Source organism: Asparagus officinalis, chromosome 7 (genome assembly GCF_001876935.1).
Source record: "Asparagus officinalis chromosome 7, Aspof.V1, whole genome shotgun sequence".
In the NCBI taxonomy this organism is placed as follows: Eukaryota; Viridiplantae; Streptophyta; class Magnoliopsida; order Asparagales; family Asparagaceae; genus Asparagus; species Asparagus officinalis.
This window is the reverse complement of record NC_033800.1, coordinates 104,751,472-104,767,001: the sequence shown is the minus strand read 5'-3', so window position 1 is coordinate 104,767,001 and position 15,530 is coordinate 104,751,472. Positions and strand designations below refer to the sequence as shown.

Genomic DNA, 15,530 nt, shown 5'->3' with positions numbered 1-15,530 from the left:
TCGACTCATCGAGGGTTTCCTGGTTCGTTTGGGATTCTGTTCACACGAATTCCTGTTGGTTTTGGGTCTAGTTATTTACCAAATTGCCATCCACGTTTGTATTCCTATATAAGGGATTGTTTTAGGGTTTCTAAAGGATTAGAGAGTTAAATCAAGAGAGATTAACTTGTAATTGAGATTTGGAGAGCTTGTTTTTCAATTCTAGAGTGAGATTGTGAGAGATTGTAAATTACATACTCATAATCTAGAGGAGGTATTTTCCTTCGTCCAAAATCTGAGTTATTCTTGTATTGCTCACACGGCAACACGTATCAAGTTGGTATTAGAGCAATCAGATCCTACGAAGGGGGCATCCTGTGCATGGTCCTGACTCGTTCGCAATACAAGGAGCTTGGCGAGATCCTTACTTCCTTGGAAGGAGCCCAAGAGTTAAGGAAGGAGAAAATGTCTGAAACAGATAACTCAACAAGACTTGATGCCATGGAGAAGAAGATCGAGACGATCGGTTCGACGCTCAGTCAGCTCGTGGGTCTCATTAACAAAGGGGACAAAAGAGAGGAATCTTCTTCGAAGGGTAAGAAGAAAATCATCGAGTCCGATGAAGAGAGCGAGAAGTCTGATTCGGACGGGGGAACCGAGGTTGTTAGGGCTGTTGGACATCAAGGGGGTAAAAATAATTACCAAAATTTAAAGATAGATTTCAAGGTGGAGATTCCTGTCTATGATGGGAGTGTCAATGTAGAAAAGCTCGATGATTGGATTGAGCGTATGGAGATGTACTTCACCCTCTACGGATATTCATCCAAGGAGAAGATTGTGTTCGAGACATTGAAGCTTTCAGGACACGCGTTGACGTGGTGGAAATCCTATTGCAAATAGGAGAAGAAGGCAGCGTCGTGGAACAAATTCCTCGTTTGGATATTTTTCCCTATGCTCAATGGCGTATTAGATTCAAACTTTTCGTTCAATCTAATCAATTTGATTTATGGGAAATTATTGTGGATGCCTATGTTGTTCCCATTTTGGAAAAATCCAAATGGTGTGAGAATGATAAAAGATTGTTTAACATGAATAAGCTTTTGTTAGAATATTTGATTAGCGCTTTTCACTCATCGTTTTCTAACAAATTTGCTAATTTTGATAGTGCTTACGCTTTATGGAAACTTATTGAAGCACATGAAGGGAAATTGGAGGCTATTCAACAAGCGTTGGAAAATCCCGCTTTGAGTTCTAAAGAAGTCTCATCTCCATGTACAATACCACTAGGTGATAACCCTAGTGAGGTATGCGATAACGATGATATTATTACTTTTGATGAACTTGCTCTTGAGTTTGAAAAATTACACAATTGCTATATTGATGTAAAGAGTAAGTATGTTAATATGAAATCCACTCATGAAACACTAGCTACTAAGTTTAATTTTATTGCAAATGAAAATATAATTCTTAAAGAATGCAATGAAAATTTGAAAATTGAAAATGCTAGTTTGCTTCATGAAAAACGTGATGCTATGTTAGAAGTAGATAAGTTAAAATCTATGATGAGTAATCTTGTTTATTCTACTTCTAGTAGCAATGCTTGTATGCACAATGATGAGTTGAATCAAATGAGAAAAAGAATATCTACCTTAGATTCAACACTAAACACTTGTATTGCTAATAATAAAAAGCTTATGGACTTATGTGCAAAGTTCAATGTTAGTTCTTCTAAGAAACCTATTCACTATGCACATATGTATGACAAAATTCACAAATGTTCTATTTGCGGTCTTAAAGGCCATTTAGCTCAATTTTGTCATAATGCACCAAAAATTGATAAGCCTATACAGGATTGTGCATCCCATCAAGCTTCCTCATCACATACACATGTACACACACATAGTGTAAATCATAAACATGCTCATGTGTATAAATGTGATTATTGTGGTTGTTTTGGTCATTTGACCATGTTTTGTTTCGATTTGAAAAGAAATTCTCATTTGCAAAATAATTACAAAGGAAAATCTATTTTTGCAAATGAACCACGTGCATTCCATTTCGGTCAACGTAAACCATTCAAACCTCTATATTGCACAAATTGCAATCGTATGGGTCACGTTTACAATTTTTGCTTTGATCGTATAGGTGCACAAAATACGCCCAAACGGGTTCATAACCCTAGGGCCTTGGATTTAAATGATAGGGGTCATGTCCCAAGTTCTAGTGGTACCAAAATGATTTGGGTACCAAAATAATTTTTACATTTTTTTGTTTTGTCTTTTTTTTATTTTGTTTTGTTTTTGTCATTGTTTTGAATAATTGATTGTTGAGCTTTAATGACAAATTATATTCTTTTGTTAAAATAAATTATTTATATGTTTTTTAATAGACAAAATCATATATTTTATAAAACATCTGGTATGTTATAAAACAAATCTCTTAAAGGTTTTAATTGAAAATCCCTCAAAAACAAGTTTTTACATTGCCTGTCTGTTTTAGATTCTCGCGGTCGACCGGACCGGTCGACCGACGATGTCTCTGTAAGTTGCTTCGGTCGACCGCACCGGTCGACCGCCAGAGATTTTTCAGTTTCGATTTTGGGTTCTTATCGGGTTTTGGGTTTTAAGATGATAACTGTTTCAAACCCGAACTGCTCATCACCATTGATCTAACCCTTGGAGATATCCCAGCCGTTCCCTCATCTTCTCCTTGACCCGACTCTTCACGTTCCCCTCATTTTGAAAATTTCCCCAATCTGTTCGGTTTTTCCCACGGTCGCCTGCCTCTGTCATCCGCCGATCTCAAATCGGTTCTTCCTCATCTGATTCATCTGGGATTTTGCTAGGTAATAATCTCCTTCCTATCTATTCGATCTTATTTCATGGCTTTAGTGTCTATTCATATTTATCTAGGGTTTCTGTTCTAGGGCGTTTCTTTTAATTGCTCTAAATTCTTTATTGTTTACAGGAAGTTGATAATTTCTGTTATCTTTTCAAAACCCTAATCTATCATGCCTCCCAAGCCTCCCAAAAAGAGATCCAAACCTGAATCTAGTTCCTCCTCTACAAAAGCTTCACATTATGAGGATTATCTGTTATTTAAATCTCTTGTCAAAAAATATAGGGAGTTGTGCAAACTAAAAATTCTCCCAACTAGATATATCATATATCCTCAGTTATTCATGTATGATACTGAGTCTATCCTTCATAATGTTGGGTTAGATAGATTGCTAGATGAGAGACATAAAGTTCCTTATTATCCTTTTTTAGTTTATCTGTTTTATGTCAACCTGTCCACATCATCCTCTGCTGATGGTAGTTTGACCATTACCTCCTCTGTTAAAAATGTTGCAATTAACCTGTCCACATCATCCTCTGCTGATGGTAGTTTGACCATTACCTCCTCTGTTAAAAATGTTGCAATAACCTTTTCTGCCAACGAACTTGCGCTCTGTTAAAAATGTTGCAATAACCTTTTCTGCCAACGAACTTGCGGGGATTCTTCAAATCCCAACAGGTAATGTTAATCTCATGTCTGTTGAGCTTGGTGATCCAGCTGTCAACCAACTCATGTTTAAACCCGGCCTCTCTTATGCTATGAACAACAATTCACTCAATCCAATTGCCAAACTCATTGCTAGAATCGTTGTTCAAAACTTGATTCCTAAGACCGGTAGTTTTGATCACTTTGCTTCTGATAAGATTAATGCTGTTTATGCCATTTTTGCCAAAATCAAAGTAGATTGGGCAATTGTGTTTCTCAATAACATGGCATCAAAGCATACAAAATTTCTACCTTTTGGTTCCTTTCTCACTATTATCTTTCAACACTTCGGTGTTAATCTCACCAATGAACCAAAAATTGAAGCCAAGAAAGATTTCTTTGATAATGTTTCTCTTTCTAGAATGCAGATGTCCATTGATTCCACTCCTTCATCATCCTCTCGCTCCCGTTCTAGAGCCTCTACCTCATCCTCTTCTGATATTTGTGACCGACTGGACCGTCTTGAGACTCAGTTCTCAAACGTTCAGAATCAGGTCTTAACTATTCAAAGGGATGTTAGGACAATTCTTTCATATCAGCGTCAGTCTCTAGGGATTCCGGATCCCTCTTCTAGTTCTGAGTCTGATTCTGGTGAGGACCATGCTGATGGCTCAGGCTCTTCTGATGATGATGATGGTGATGATGATGGTGATGATGATGATGATGGTGATGGAAGATGATGGTGATGACTGATTTGAGTTCCTTTATGTGATGCTCATATTTGTTTTGATGTTCTATTTTGGGTTGTAAAACTTGATAACTCTGTTTTATTTGAGTGTAATAACTCTATGATACTTTGTGGAACAAACTATGTATGGATTTATGTGACCTTTTATGTCTGTTTTGTGTGACCTTTTATGTTTTGTATATTTATGCACATCTATGATGCTGAAATGATGATTTGTGATTGTTTATGCTAGTTTATCCTTTTATAATCAATGCATGGTTAAGACAATAATCATGTTTTGTTTGTAGAAATTGAGTTACTTATATTGTTTATGCATATGTTTGATGGATAGTTGTTGTTTTAGCTCCTATATATGTTCAATAGATGTCATTCAGTCAATTTGACAGGGGGAGCTTTTGGTATACATTTTTATTATCTGTGCTTATATGCAGGGGGAGTGTTGCTCCTAATTTGTTTCCTTTTTCCTTTTTGATGTTGTCAAAGGGGGAGAAAATACCACATATGACTTACAAATTGATTCTTTTATATATGGTTGTATAAATGACTTATGTGATCATTCATGTATGATTTATTCTTGTTTTGGCTTATATGTGGGTTATCAGTTTATATTTCATATTATAAATTGAAATATTGTTTGCCATCATCAAAAAGGGGGAGATTGTTGACCCTATAGTTTTGATGATGATTTGGCAAACAATTTATTACTAATAAGCTTTCTAGTGTTTTGTGTTTATGCTCTCTTTTCAGGTATTTCAACACACGCAAATCAAGTGTTAAATATTCAAGTTCATTTGCGTGGATTTACCTAGGTATATGTTTAGTTTACTTACATATATTGTATGATTATATCTAAGCTCAATATATATATATATACACTTAACACGATTTTTGACGTTTTCTATCATATAGATGATTTTTCATCGTCGACCGACGGTTGTCTGTTTTCTGAGAAATTTTTAAGTGTTTTCCGGTCGACCGGAATTTCCGTCGGTCGACCGAAATTTCGAATTCGGTCGACCGCTTTTTCCGTCGGTCGACCGACAGCTTTAATTCTTCGTTTCTCTGGGTTTTTGAACTAATCGGTCGACCGTACCGGTCGACCGACGAGTTGTCAGTATGAGCCTAACGGGTAGTTTTTTTCAAATGGACTTTTTGGTCTTTTACTTATTTCTAGCTGTTGTATTGGGGTGCTATATATACTCCATTACTGCTCTTCCTCTCCATCAACCAAAAAATCCAAGTTTGTTGTTTGACAAGTTATTAATCGCGTTTAAGAGCTGTTTAAGAGTTGTTTCATCAATCTGTTTTCAAGAGAAGTTTTTCTACAACAAGAAGAAGCTTTCAAATCCTATTGGAATCATTATTTCTTTAGCTCTTCTTGTTCATTGAGAAGTTTTCTAAACTCTTTCCTATATAGCTTATTATTTCACTTTCATTTGATTAAGCTATATTCATTGAGTTATATTTATTGAGTTTCATTCACTATTATCACACACACTTATTGAGCTTGATATTTCCATATTATATATTGTGGGTTGTGGGGTGTGATTTAGTGAGTGTGAGCTTTATTGTGTTCTCACTTGTTAATTGAGAACAAATCATTGTATTTAACTTTTATTTGTGAGAATCACTTGTAATACACTTGTACACCGAGAGAAGTGTGAGGCGAGAGACGGGGTCAAATCCAATAGGAGTGGCGTCGATTGACGAACCTAGGGAGAGGTTGTAATCGAGCACTTGAGGAGGAGGACACGGGCTAGGTTCTTACACTTAGTGTGCAAAGTGTGATTGCTTAGTGTTTGTGTAGTGTGAGAGTTTTCGGTGATCTTGTAAACCGAGTGTGTAGAAGTTCCGGCTTCCAAACCGGATTGTGATAGTGGATATCTCCTCGAGGTGAGGAGCGGGGACGTAGGTCGTGGGGACCGAACCTCGTAAACATATCGTGTGTTTGTGTTTTGCTTGTCTCATATTTTATTTGTGCATACTCTTATTGTTATTATTGTTCATATCTATCTCTTGCAAGAACATATTGATCTATATAATTTTAATTAGCATTTTATTGGGATTAGATTAGCATAAGACCCTAATCACCCCCCCTCTAGGGTCTAACAACAACTTCGTGAAATTAAATAAAAGAAAAAAAATATTATAATGGTCTAGGAATTTCTCAAAAAAACACAGATGACCTTTTTTTAAAATCTGAAGAGCACATTGTTTGGACCGTTCCGGAACCTGGAGACCGTGTTGCTCAGATTGTTGAAGTATATCGAAACTAGGCACATTGTTTGGACCGTTCCGGAACCTGGAGACCGTGTTGCTCAGATTGTTGAAGTATATCGAAACTAGGTTATTTGAATTGTAAAAGTATTTTACTGGAGACCGTGTTGCTCAGATTGTTGAAGTATATCGAAACTAGGTTATTTGAATTGTAAAAGTATTTTATGGCTGTGTTGTTTCGAGTGTTGTATATGATAGCTTGCTTTATAACAATAAATTTAATAACAGAGACCAACTTCATTTTCTCACTTAACAATTTTAAAACAATACCCATAACAGATTACTTTATTTCTATGCGTATTAAACCGTCATTTTATCAAAAATTATTCCAATGCAATAGCTTAATGCCCATCACTAATCTCGTTAGCGTTTCTCACGTTGCCAAGATTACAGAGTGTACACCACAATACTATGAGAATCAAATCCTAATTCTAAAATGGACATCGAAATAATTCATGTAGATCTGTAGAATGGACACTGACCTCATCGTCCTTGTTGGATCTGTACTCCCTTAGGGTTTCCTTTTTGAAAAAACCCCCTTTTCCTCACCTCGCTCCTTCAGAAAAGCAAAGATTAAAGCATAAATCGTGAGCAAAACATCGAAATTTGGGGAAAATGAACGAAACGGATAATGACAAATGACGCTGAGAAAAACTAAAGAGAATTAGGGTTTTGAGATCTCACCGAGGGTTGGGAGGAAAGAAATGACGGCGACAGGAGAAGCTCGAGCCCTAGTTTCAGTACGTCGAGACGTGAAGAGGGTCGAGTAGTCTTCGCTCTCGGCCTTTGTGAGGGCGAGGAGATCGTCGGCGCTCTGGTTGAGCTTCTGGTCTCGGGATTCGACGGCGATGGTGCCGCCAAAGGCGATGGAGATGAGGTGGAGGAGGGGGCAGCGAGGGATTTTGGTGGTGAGAAGGGGCATTTGGGGAACCAAGATTTTGGGGAGCTGTGATTTAGGATTTGGGAGGTTTGTTAAGAGGGGGGGAGGGGGTTTGGCCCATTTTAGACGGAGAGGGAAATGAAAAAAGAGGGGGGAAGTAAGCGGGGAAATGAAAAAAAGAGGGGTTTTTTTTGGCGACACACTTGCATTAGAAAGCGTCGGTAAAAGTTACCTTTTTGCGACGAAAAGTTTTGCCCGTCGCTAAAAGTAACACTTTTGCCGACGCAATATAGCGTCGGCAAAAGTGTTACTTTTAGTGACGCAAAACTTTTCGTCGCTAAAAGCTACACCTTTGCCAACGTTAACGTGCGTCGCTAAATGTATACTTTATTTTCAACGAATATTTTTGCGTCGTTAAAATCTATACTTTTACCGACGAAAATAAAAAAACGTCGGGAAATCCATACATTTTTACCGACGCTAAGTTAAAATGTCGCAAATAATATCTACTTTTAGCGACGCTAATTATAAACGTAGGGGAAAATATATGTTTTGCCGACGCTAAGTAAAATCATCAGGAAAAACATACTTTTTGGCGACGTTTTTAACCATGCGTCAGGAATAAGCGTCGGGAAAAGTACAATTTGTTGTAGTGTGTGTCTTGTGCTCGGCTCAACAGGAAACCTGTAAGCCCCTGTTTTTTGAATGTCAGTACTCTGCATATATCTAGAATGAAATGATGGAATGGTTGGGCTATTCATGGAGATCATGCAATTGGAATCAAATTATGAATTGGTATAGCACAAATTTGAAGGGGCTGAGATTCATGATAGAAAATAAAAAGAATGGCATTATCGGCAACTGTGTATTGGATTTGGAAGGAGAGGAATCTGAGGATCTTTCAACAAAAACTTCGTGCACCATATCAGTTACTCCGAGAGAATGTAAGCTAGCTTAGCTTGTCGAGAAGACTGTAATTTTAGATTCTTGCCAGACATGATCTGGTAAAGTTTTGATGTATTCACATTTTCAAAAATTGGACGATCAATAAAAGTTTTTTTCATTGACAAAAAAAAAAACTCTCTAACCTAGTAAAATCTGAGATGAAGAGTCATGGCTTATGTTAATGCGATATTCTTAGTGAGCTGAAAACAAGTTGGATTGGTTGCCCCATTCCTGAAGAAATCACATAATCGGTCCAAAATTAATACACAATCTACACAAGATCTCAAAGTCATATATCATGCTGATTTCTCAAGTGCTTCTTTCCTAAGTCTGTCACCGCTTGATATCTTTCTCCAAGGGGTGAAAACCACCGCCAACAATCTTGATAACATTGGTCACATCACTCCGTACATAACAAATACCAACATCCCGAGAGGGAGGGGGACCCTTTTGACCAGAATGGGAAATTTGACAAAGTGATCTTTCTCTCTTCTTCCTCCTCTTGCTCATTCTCTAAGAAGGACTCCACCCCTTAAGGTAGAGCACCCTTGGCAAGAAGAGAATAGAACGAAAAGGGGATTCCCCACATATTTTCTCTTTTAATTCTCCTTCTTTCTTTCACTTGGCAAGTGCATAACCTCTTATCATAGTTTGTATTTCTTTCAACTATGGGGGTGTTTGGTTGAGTGGTTTTATAGAAAACTTTATAGAAAATGACTGATAGTGACAGTTTTGTAAATAAATTATATTTTTGAGATTTCTATAAACTATGTTTGGTTAAAAAAATTACAGAAAAAATTTCTATAAAGTACAGAAAAGTACTCCATTTTATAGAAATTAATTTTTGCTCAAAATGGGCGGAAATCATCTAGAAATCTGATGCATATATTAAAAAAATAATTAAGTACATCAATACCATACCAATGTGATTTCCCATGGGCATTGTTAGTAAGCTATTTTCTATACAACCAAACAAAAGAAAAAGAAAACAACATATTTTCTATAAAGTTAAAACCTTTTTCATACTTTGAACCAAACGAAGAAATAGCAAAAAATAAGAAATATGGTACTCTTTAAGTTCTATAAATTTTTTCTACAAATTTTATAGAAATACAAGAAAATTAAATTTTGAGTATTTTTCTTTTTCCTCTTTTTTATAGAAATTGAACCAAACAACCCCTATAGTTGACTCATTTGAGCGATGGAGGGGCTTTGGTCGGAACAAATCCCCGATCCTTGATGTGTTAGTTCGTGTCCCTAGACACATCAACAACCATACACCAACGTTAAGAAGTTAGTCAGATTGACTTCTCTCCAGCACATCTCATTCCATATTTTAACTATCGAGGTTGAGTTTTCCGTCTAGGTTGAGTTTTCCGTCTCGTTTGACAAACTAGACGGAATTTTCCGTCTAGTTTGACCCAAACTAGACGGATCAACCTAGACGGAAAATTTTCGTCTAGTTTGATTCAACCTAGACGGAAATTTTTTCGTCTAGATTGGTCGTTTTTCTACTAGTGATCTACAAAATACTATGCTTATAACTGTTATAACAAATGTGCTTCTTCAGATCCCGCCGTTGGAAACACCTAGAGCCACATGACAATTCTTGTTCTCATGGTACCCAACATATAGGACTAAATATAAAATTCTGTTTTTGCAATAAAATTAGATCATATCTGAATCAAATTCGCATAATATAGACCATGCATCCCTAATAACACCTAAGAGCCTCTTTGGCAACTCACCCACTAACCAGCATATAATAGCACTAATTTGGATAAGATCTTAAAATTTGTTTAGGAAAAAATTGTTTAAGATTGGGCTCATTTTTTAGATTAATAAATGCCTTTTAACTAGGTTATCTTTGAACCAATTTCAATTATAATATATTAAGGCCTTAACTAGATTAGTGTGAAGTAGACAAACACACTCTAAGATCATCTATGATTTATTGTTAGTTACACCAAACTCTCATAATTTAAATGACGTTTGTATAATTATTTCCAAGATAATATCAATAGTGTGGTCCAAGGTCCAACCCCTACAAAGTTTAGAAAGAATGCTCAAAATCGGGTTGGGTTGGGTTGGGGGGCCAAAAAAAAGTCTATTAAAACCAGAGGGAACCGACAAAATGTAGCTGACTCTTCAAATACTCACCCCCACCCTCCTCCCTCCCATTCTAGCTCCACTTCATTTCATTCCTTCACTTTCTCCTTACTCATCTCCTTCCTCTTCAAATACTCAAACAAAAACACAACATAGTGCAACTAATCAAGATAAGATTACATGGATCCTAGTAATCAGTACCAGTGCAACAATAATGGAGGAAGGAGCTCCTCCACCTCCCCTTCCTTCCTTTGCAGGCAATCAAGCAGCAGGTGGATCCCCACCGCAGATCAGATCAGGATCCTGAGGGAGCTCTACTACACCAATGGTGTTAGATCCCCCACCGCTGAGCAGATCCAAAGGATCTCGGCAAGGCTTAGGCAATATGGCAAGATTGAGGGCAAGAATGTGTTTTACTGGTTCCAGAACCACAAGGCCAGAGAGAGACAGAAGAAGAAGCTCACAATGGATAATAATATTACTCACAATAACAACATTATCAACAGTGACAGCAACAAGTTCAATACCCACACCAACATTGTCCCTAACTATGGTCTCTTCTAATTAAATTTTCTTTTCTTTATTTACTTTTCCCCTCATTTTCCAAGAATGGGCTTGTTCAAAAGTTTCACCCTTGTATGTGCAGGGATTTCGTCTGGTCTTTACGATGTTGGCTATGATTATGGTGGTTCCCCTACTGCGTTCATGGAGAGAAGCATCAGGGTAAGTATACACCACTTTTGTTTTCCTTTTTCTTTCTTTATTTTTTATTGATGCTAGTGCTGCCCTTCTTTTATGAAAGAAGCATCAGAGTAAGCAAATGTCAGTGAGAATATAGCCATAAATTTGGTGTTAAATAACTGCATGCCAATACAAAAAGTCAAAATATGCATGCATATTATTCTTAAGATAAAAAAAATCTCCACCACATAAGCAATATTATAGATTATGAAAACTGATATATTTAACTACCGATTTTTCATAATGTTATGTGTGGTTTACATGCAGGACTCATGCATGTCTTTAGGAGGTGGAGACCATGGCTCAGTGGTGATGGAGCCCACAATGCCATGGATGTATCACTACATCAAGGATGAAGATCCACCTACCATGGTGACTCGACAGATCGAAACCCTCCCTCTCTTTCCCACTCATTCCAAAGATCAAGAAGAAGAAGAAGATAAAGAAGATGATGATAGTAAATACTGTTGCAACAATATTGATTACTGCGCGCAACTAAATGGTTATCATGCCTGCTACTTGAGTACTGCTACTAGTGTTAACCAGAACCAGGATAACTATCACCATCACTACACCGCAAATGGAGCTGCTGCATCTCTTGAGCTCACCCTCAACTCCTACTACTGTTCTACCCAAGGTTTTAACTCCATGTGATCTCAAGTATCTCTGTAGCAGCACTACGTACTGACTACTACTTAATTAGCCTTAAAAATCTAGAGTAGCTAGCTAGCACTGGTGTTCGTACTTAGGCTCTTCTAGTTAAACAAGTTGTTCCTCTCTCTCATGAAATGTATCTAAAATTTCTGTGCTACGTTATGTTGTATGTGTACGACTGCTACTACCCTGTAGTTTGAGAGTTGCATCTTTCTTTCTGTTGCTTCGGTACTGGGTCTCTGACATTCTAACCTAGAGAGAGTGCAGTTTTTTTATCCTCAACAGTTGCTGGACTTGGATTTGGGCAGGATCACATCTAGGCCTTGTGCTGTGTTCTAGCTACTGTCTCAAGATTTAAACTGGTTGAGCTCAGATCACAAATCAGAAATTTTTTTATGAGACTGATCAGAATTTTTGAAAGGTTTTTCACACTCGTCAACAAGATTGGATAAGGGCCTGTTTGGTTCAATAGAGGATAGGAATAGGATTATGAATCCTATTTTTTTAATGGATTCCAACCTAATCCATACAAAATTTAAAAACAAGTTTATAGTTTTATGGAATCCCATTTTTTTGCATTCTATGTTTGTTTTACCCAATGGAAAAATAGAATCTCACTTTTATAGAAACCCTCTAATTCCTAATATCTAGTTTGGTTCAGAATGATATTTTTTAGGGATCAACAATGTAGCAACGACTAGCTCACTGATCATCACAAAATCACTGTAGCAACGACTAGTTCCACTAACTACCTCAATATTCAAAGCTAAAACACTGTAGCAACGGCTAGTTCCAAGGTCTTGGAGGCTATAAATTCAACTTGAGGCCTCAAATTTATCCATGCATTCTCATTTCTCAACAATTTATAAATTCTCATTGTTTGTAATTTGCCTCCCCGACATCAATATGATATCAGAAGAGTGCTCCCAAAATTATAAAGTTTATTGCGACTGCAATCTCCGAACACTGATGAAAGTATGCAAGAATGGTAAAAATAAGGGAATGTGTTATTGGGGGTGTGCAAAATTCCTAAATAAAGAATGTAATTTTTTCGAATGAGCTGAGAAAGAGGAGACATAAGTGAGAATGGAAGCCAATATGTCAAAGAAAATAGGTACGGAGATAAATATATTTTACAATCAAAAAGGATGAATAAAGAATTGAGACTTGTCGAAAATCAACTATTAGCTTGGAAAATTTTAATAATTTTATTAGCAATTTTTTGTATTATTTTAATTATGATAAACTGCATGTCATGTACTTGTACTTGTAAAAACTATTGATGTTGTAATGAAAACTGTTATTGGAATTGGGTACAAATTCTAGTTGATATTGTATGGCTCAGGAATAGATCAACTTGTCAAAATTGATTGCCCCACCTATAACTTACAAGTTTATTACATATTGCATTCTAAGGATGGATTGCCTCGCCTAAACATTGTCAATTCAATGTAGGCTGCAATCTCATCACCTTTTGCCTCATCTGAATATAATAAACACTGTAAGTTAGATTACATTCTCAGTAAACGCTAATCATCATTATTGTCAAATATCAACTGCAAGGAGCTACACAAGCTCAAAATAAAACAGCAACAAACCCAAAGGTAAGGAGCTATACAAGCTCCAAATAATAGCCAAAACCCCACAAAGCTAAGGAGCTACACAAGCTCAAAACAAAACAGCAACAAACCCAAAGGCAAGGAGCTACACAAGCTCAAAACAAAACAGGAACAAACCCAAAGGCAAGAAGCTACACAAGCTCCAAATAACAGCCAAAACCCCACAAAGCCAAGGAGCTACACAAGCTCAAAACAAAACAGCAACAAACCCAAAGGCAAGGAGCTACACAAGCTCCAAATAACAGCCAAACCCCCACAAAGCCAAGGAGCTACACAAGCTCAAAATTAGCATACATTTACAACTTAATATGTCTACTTATTTCAGTTTAAAACTAATCAGATAATTAATACAAATATTTATTTCTTGAAAGGCAAGAAATCTAATTATACTAAAATTTATTTTAACTAATGTTGCATTCTATTTCACACAATTATCAAGAACAACACGTTCTACTACCAGGTTCCTTTCATGTAATGAATTTAACCCTATTCTTTGGTAAACATAACCCAATTCTTTTTCATGCATTCACATTCTTTGGTAAACACAATTATCAAGAACAACACATTCACACAAATATCATGCATTCTATTTCACACAATTAACTGAAATTTAGTAAACATAACCCTATTCTTTGGTGATTATACATGTAATGAATTATCAAGAACAACACATTCTACTACCAGATTCCTTTCATCACATCAAGCACGAAGACATAAGTCTAAAAAAGAGGGGAAAAGTTTTATACCTTGAGCTGCAGAAGGGAAAAAAGCTAAAATCCAAGCAACAAACCCACCGAAACCGACAAACACACCGTAGCCAACAAACCCACCCGAACCAGAACAAGTTCGAGAAGGGATCACCAGAAACCAAAGCCAAGGAACCTACCAACAAGAAGTTGGAAAACAAATCAAAGAAATCAGGGCTCTGTTAGACCCTAGAGGGAGGGTGATTAGGGTCTTATGCTAATCTAATCCGATTTTATGCCAATTAAAACTTATTAATAAAATATTCTTACAAGATAGATATACAATATGTTATGAACAAGAATATGCAATATGAACAAAGGGATATATCCTAACAATGATATATATGGTAAAATATATGCAAGGATATATAAATGACACAAGGGTAAACAATCTAAACTAGATAGTGAGCAATATAAACAATGCAAACACACAATATTATCACGGAGTTCGGACCTTCTGTCCTACATCTCCGCTTCCCACTCCCGGAGAGAAATCCACTATCACAACCGGGTTTTCTACGCTCATCCGAATAACGTTTATACCTCACAATTCGATTTTCTAGCTAACCGAAAACTCTACAACTCACACACTTGTAACTACACTTCACACCCTCTAAGTATTGGCCTAGCCCGTGTCCTCCTCCTCAAGTGCTCGGATACAACATCTCCCTAGGTTCGTCAACCGACACTATTCCTCTTGGATTCGACCCCGTCTCTCACACACTCCTCTCGGTGTACAAGTGTATTACAAAGTGAACCTCACAATTAAGCACAAATACAACAAATTTGTTCTCTACAATAGATGAGAACACAATGTAAGCTCACATCAATTGTTACAACTCTCACCAACCCAAATATACTATGTATGAAAATACAATAAGCTCATGTGGATGTGTGTAACAATTAGACTAATCAAATCTAAACTCAATATAAAACTAGCATTAATAAAATGATAATCAAACAAATAGATATAAAGCTAGAAAAAGAGTTTAGGAAAACTTCTCTATAGATCAAGAGGGAGAGGGAGAAGAGTTGAATGCTTAAACACAATTGATGATCTTCCTCAAGCTCTTGTGAAACTTTCTTCACAAACCAAACTCTTAAACAAACTTAAAACAAACTTAAACTCTTTTTAAAACTTCTTTAAAATATTCTCTTTGTTAGATCTGAAAGATGAGAGCAAGGAGGTATATATAGCCACCCAAAACATCAGCAAAAACCCAAGCAAAATGACCAAAAACCCTTACAAAAACGAATCTGAAAAATAGCCGTTACTGTGCAACAGACACTTTATAGGTCGACTCATAAAAATCATGGGTCGACTCATAACCTAGCCGTTATAGGCTAAA

General features: G+C 36.7%; 1 protein-coding gene across 1 annotated transcript; it reads left to right on the top strand.

The window, feature by feature from the left end:
* On the top strand, positions 10,510 to 12,041 carry LOC109849707 (protein WUSCHEL-like). The gene is made up of 3 exons (XM_020419575.1): positions 10,510 to 10,974; positions 11,068 to 11,144; positions 11,430 to 12,041. The coding sequence occupies exons 1-3, from the start codon at positions 10,602 to 10,604 to the stop codon at positions 11,814 to 11,816; spliced, it is 837 nt and encodes a 278-aa protein (XP_020275164.1). The 5' UTR covers positions 10,510 to 10,601; the 3' UTR covers positions 11,817 to 12,041.

Coding starts and splice junctions, on each gene's coding strand:
- LOC109849707 (XM_020419575.1), top strand. CDS start 10,602: ATGGATCCTAGTAATCAGTACCAGTGCAACAATAATGGAGGAAGGAGC. Junction 10,975..11,067: donor CAACATTGTCCCTAACTATG/GTCTCTTCTAAT, acceptor TTGTATGTGCAG/GGATTTCGTCTGGTCTTTAC. Junction 11,145..11,429: donor TCATGGAGAGAAGCATCAGG/GTAAGTATACAC, acceptor GTTTACATGCAG/GACTCATGCATGTCTTTAGG.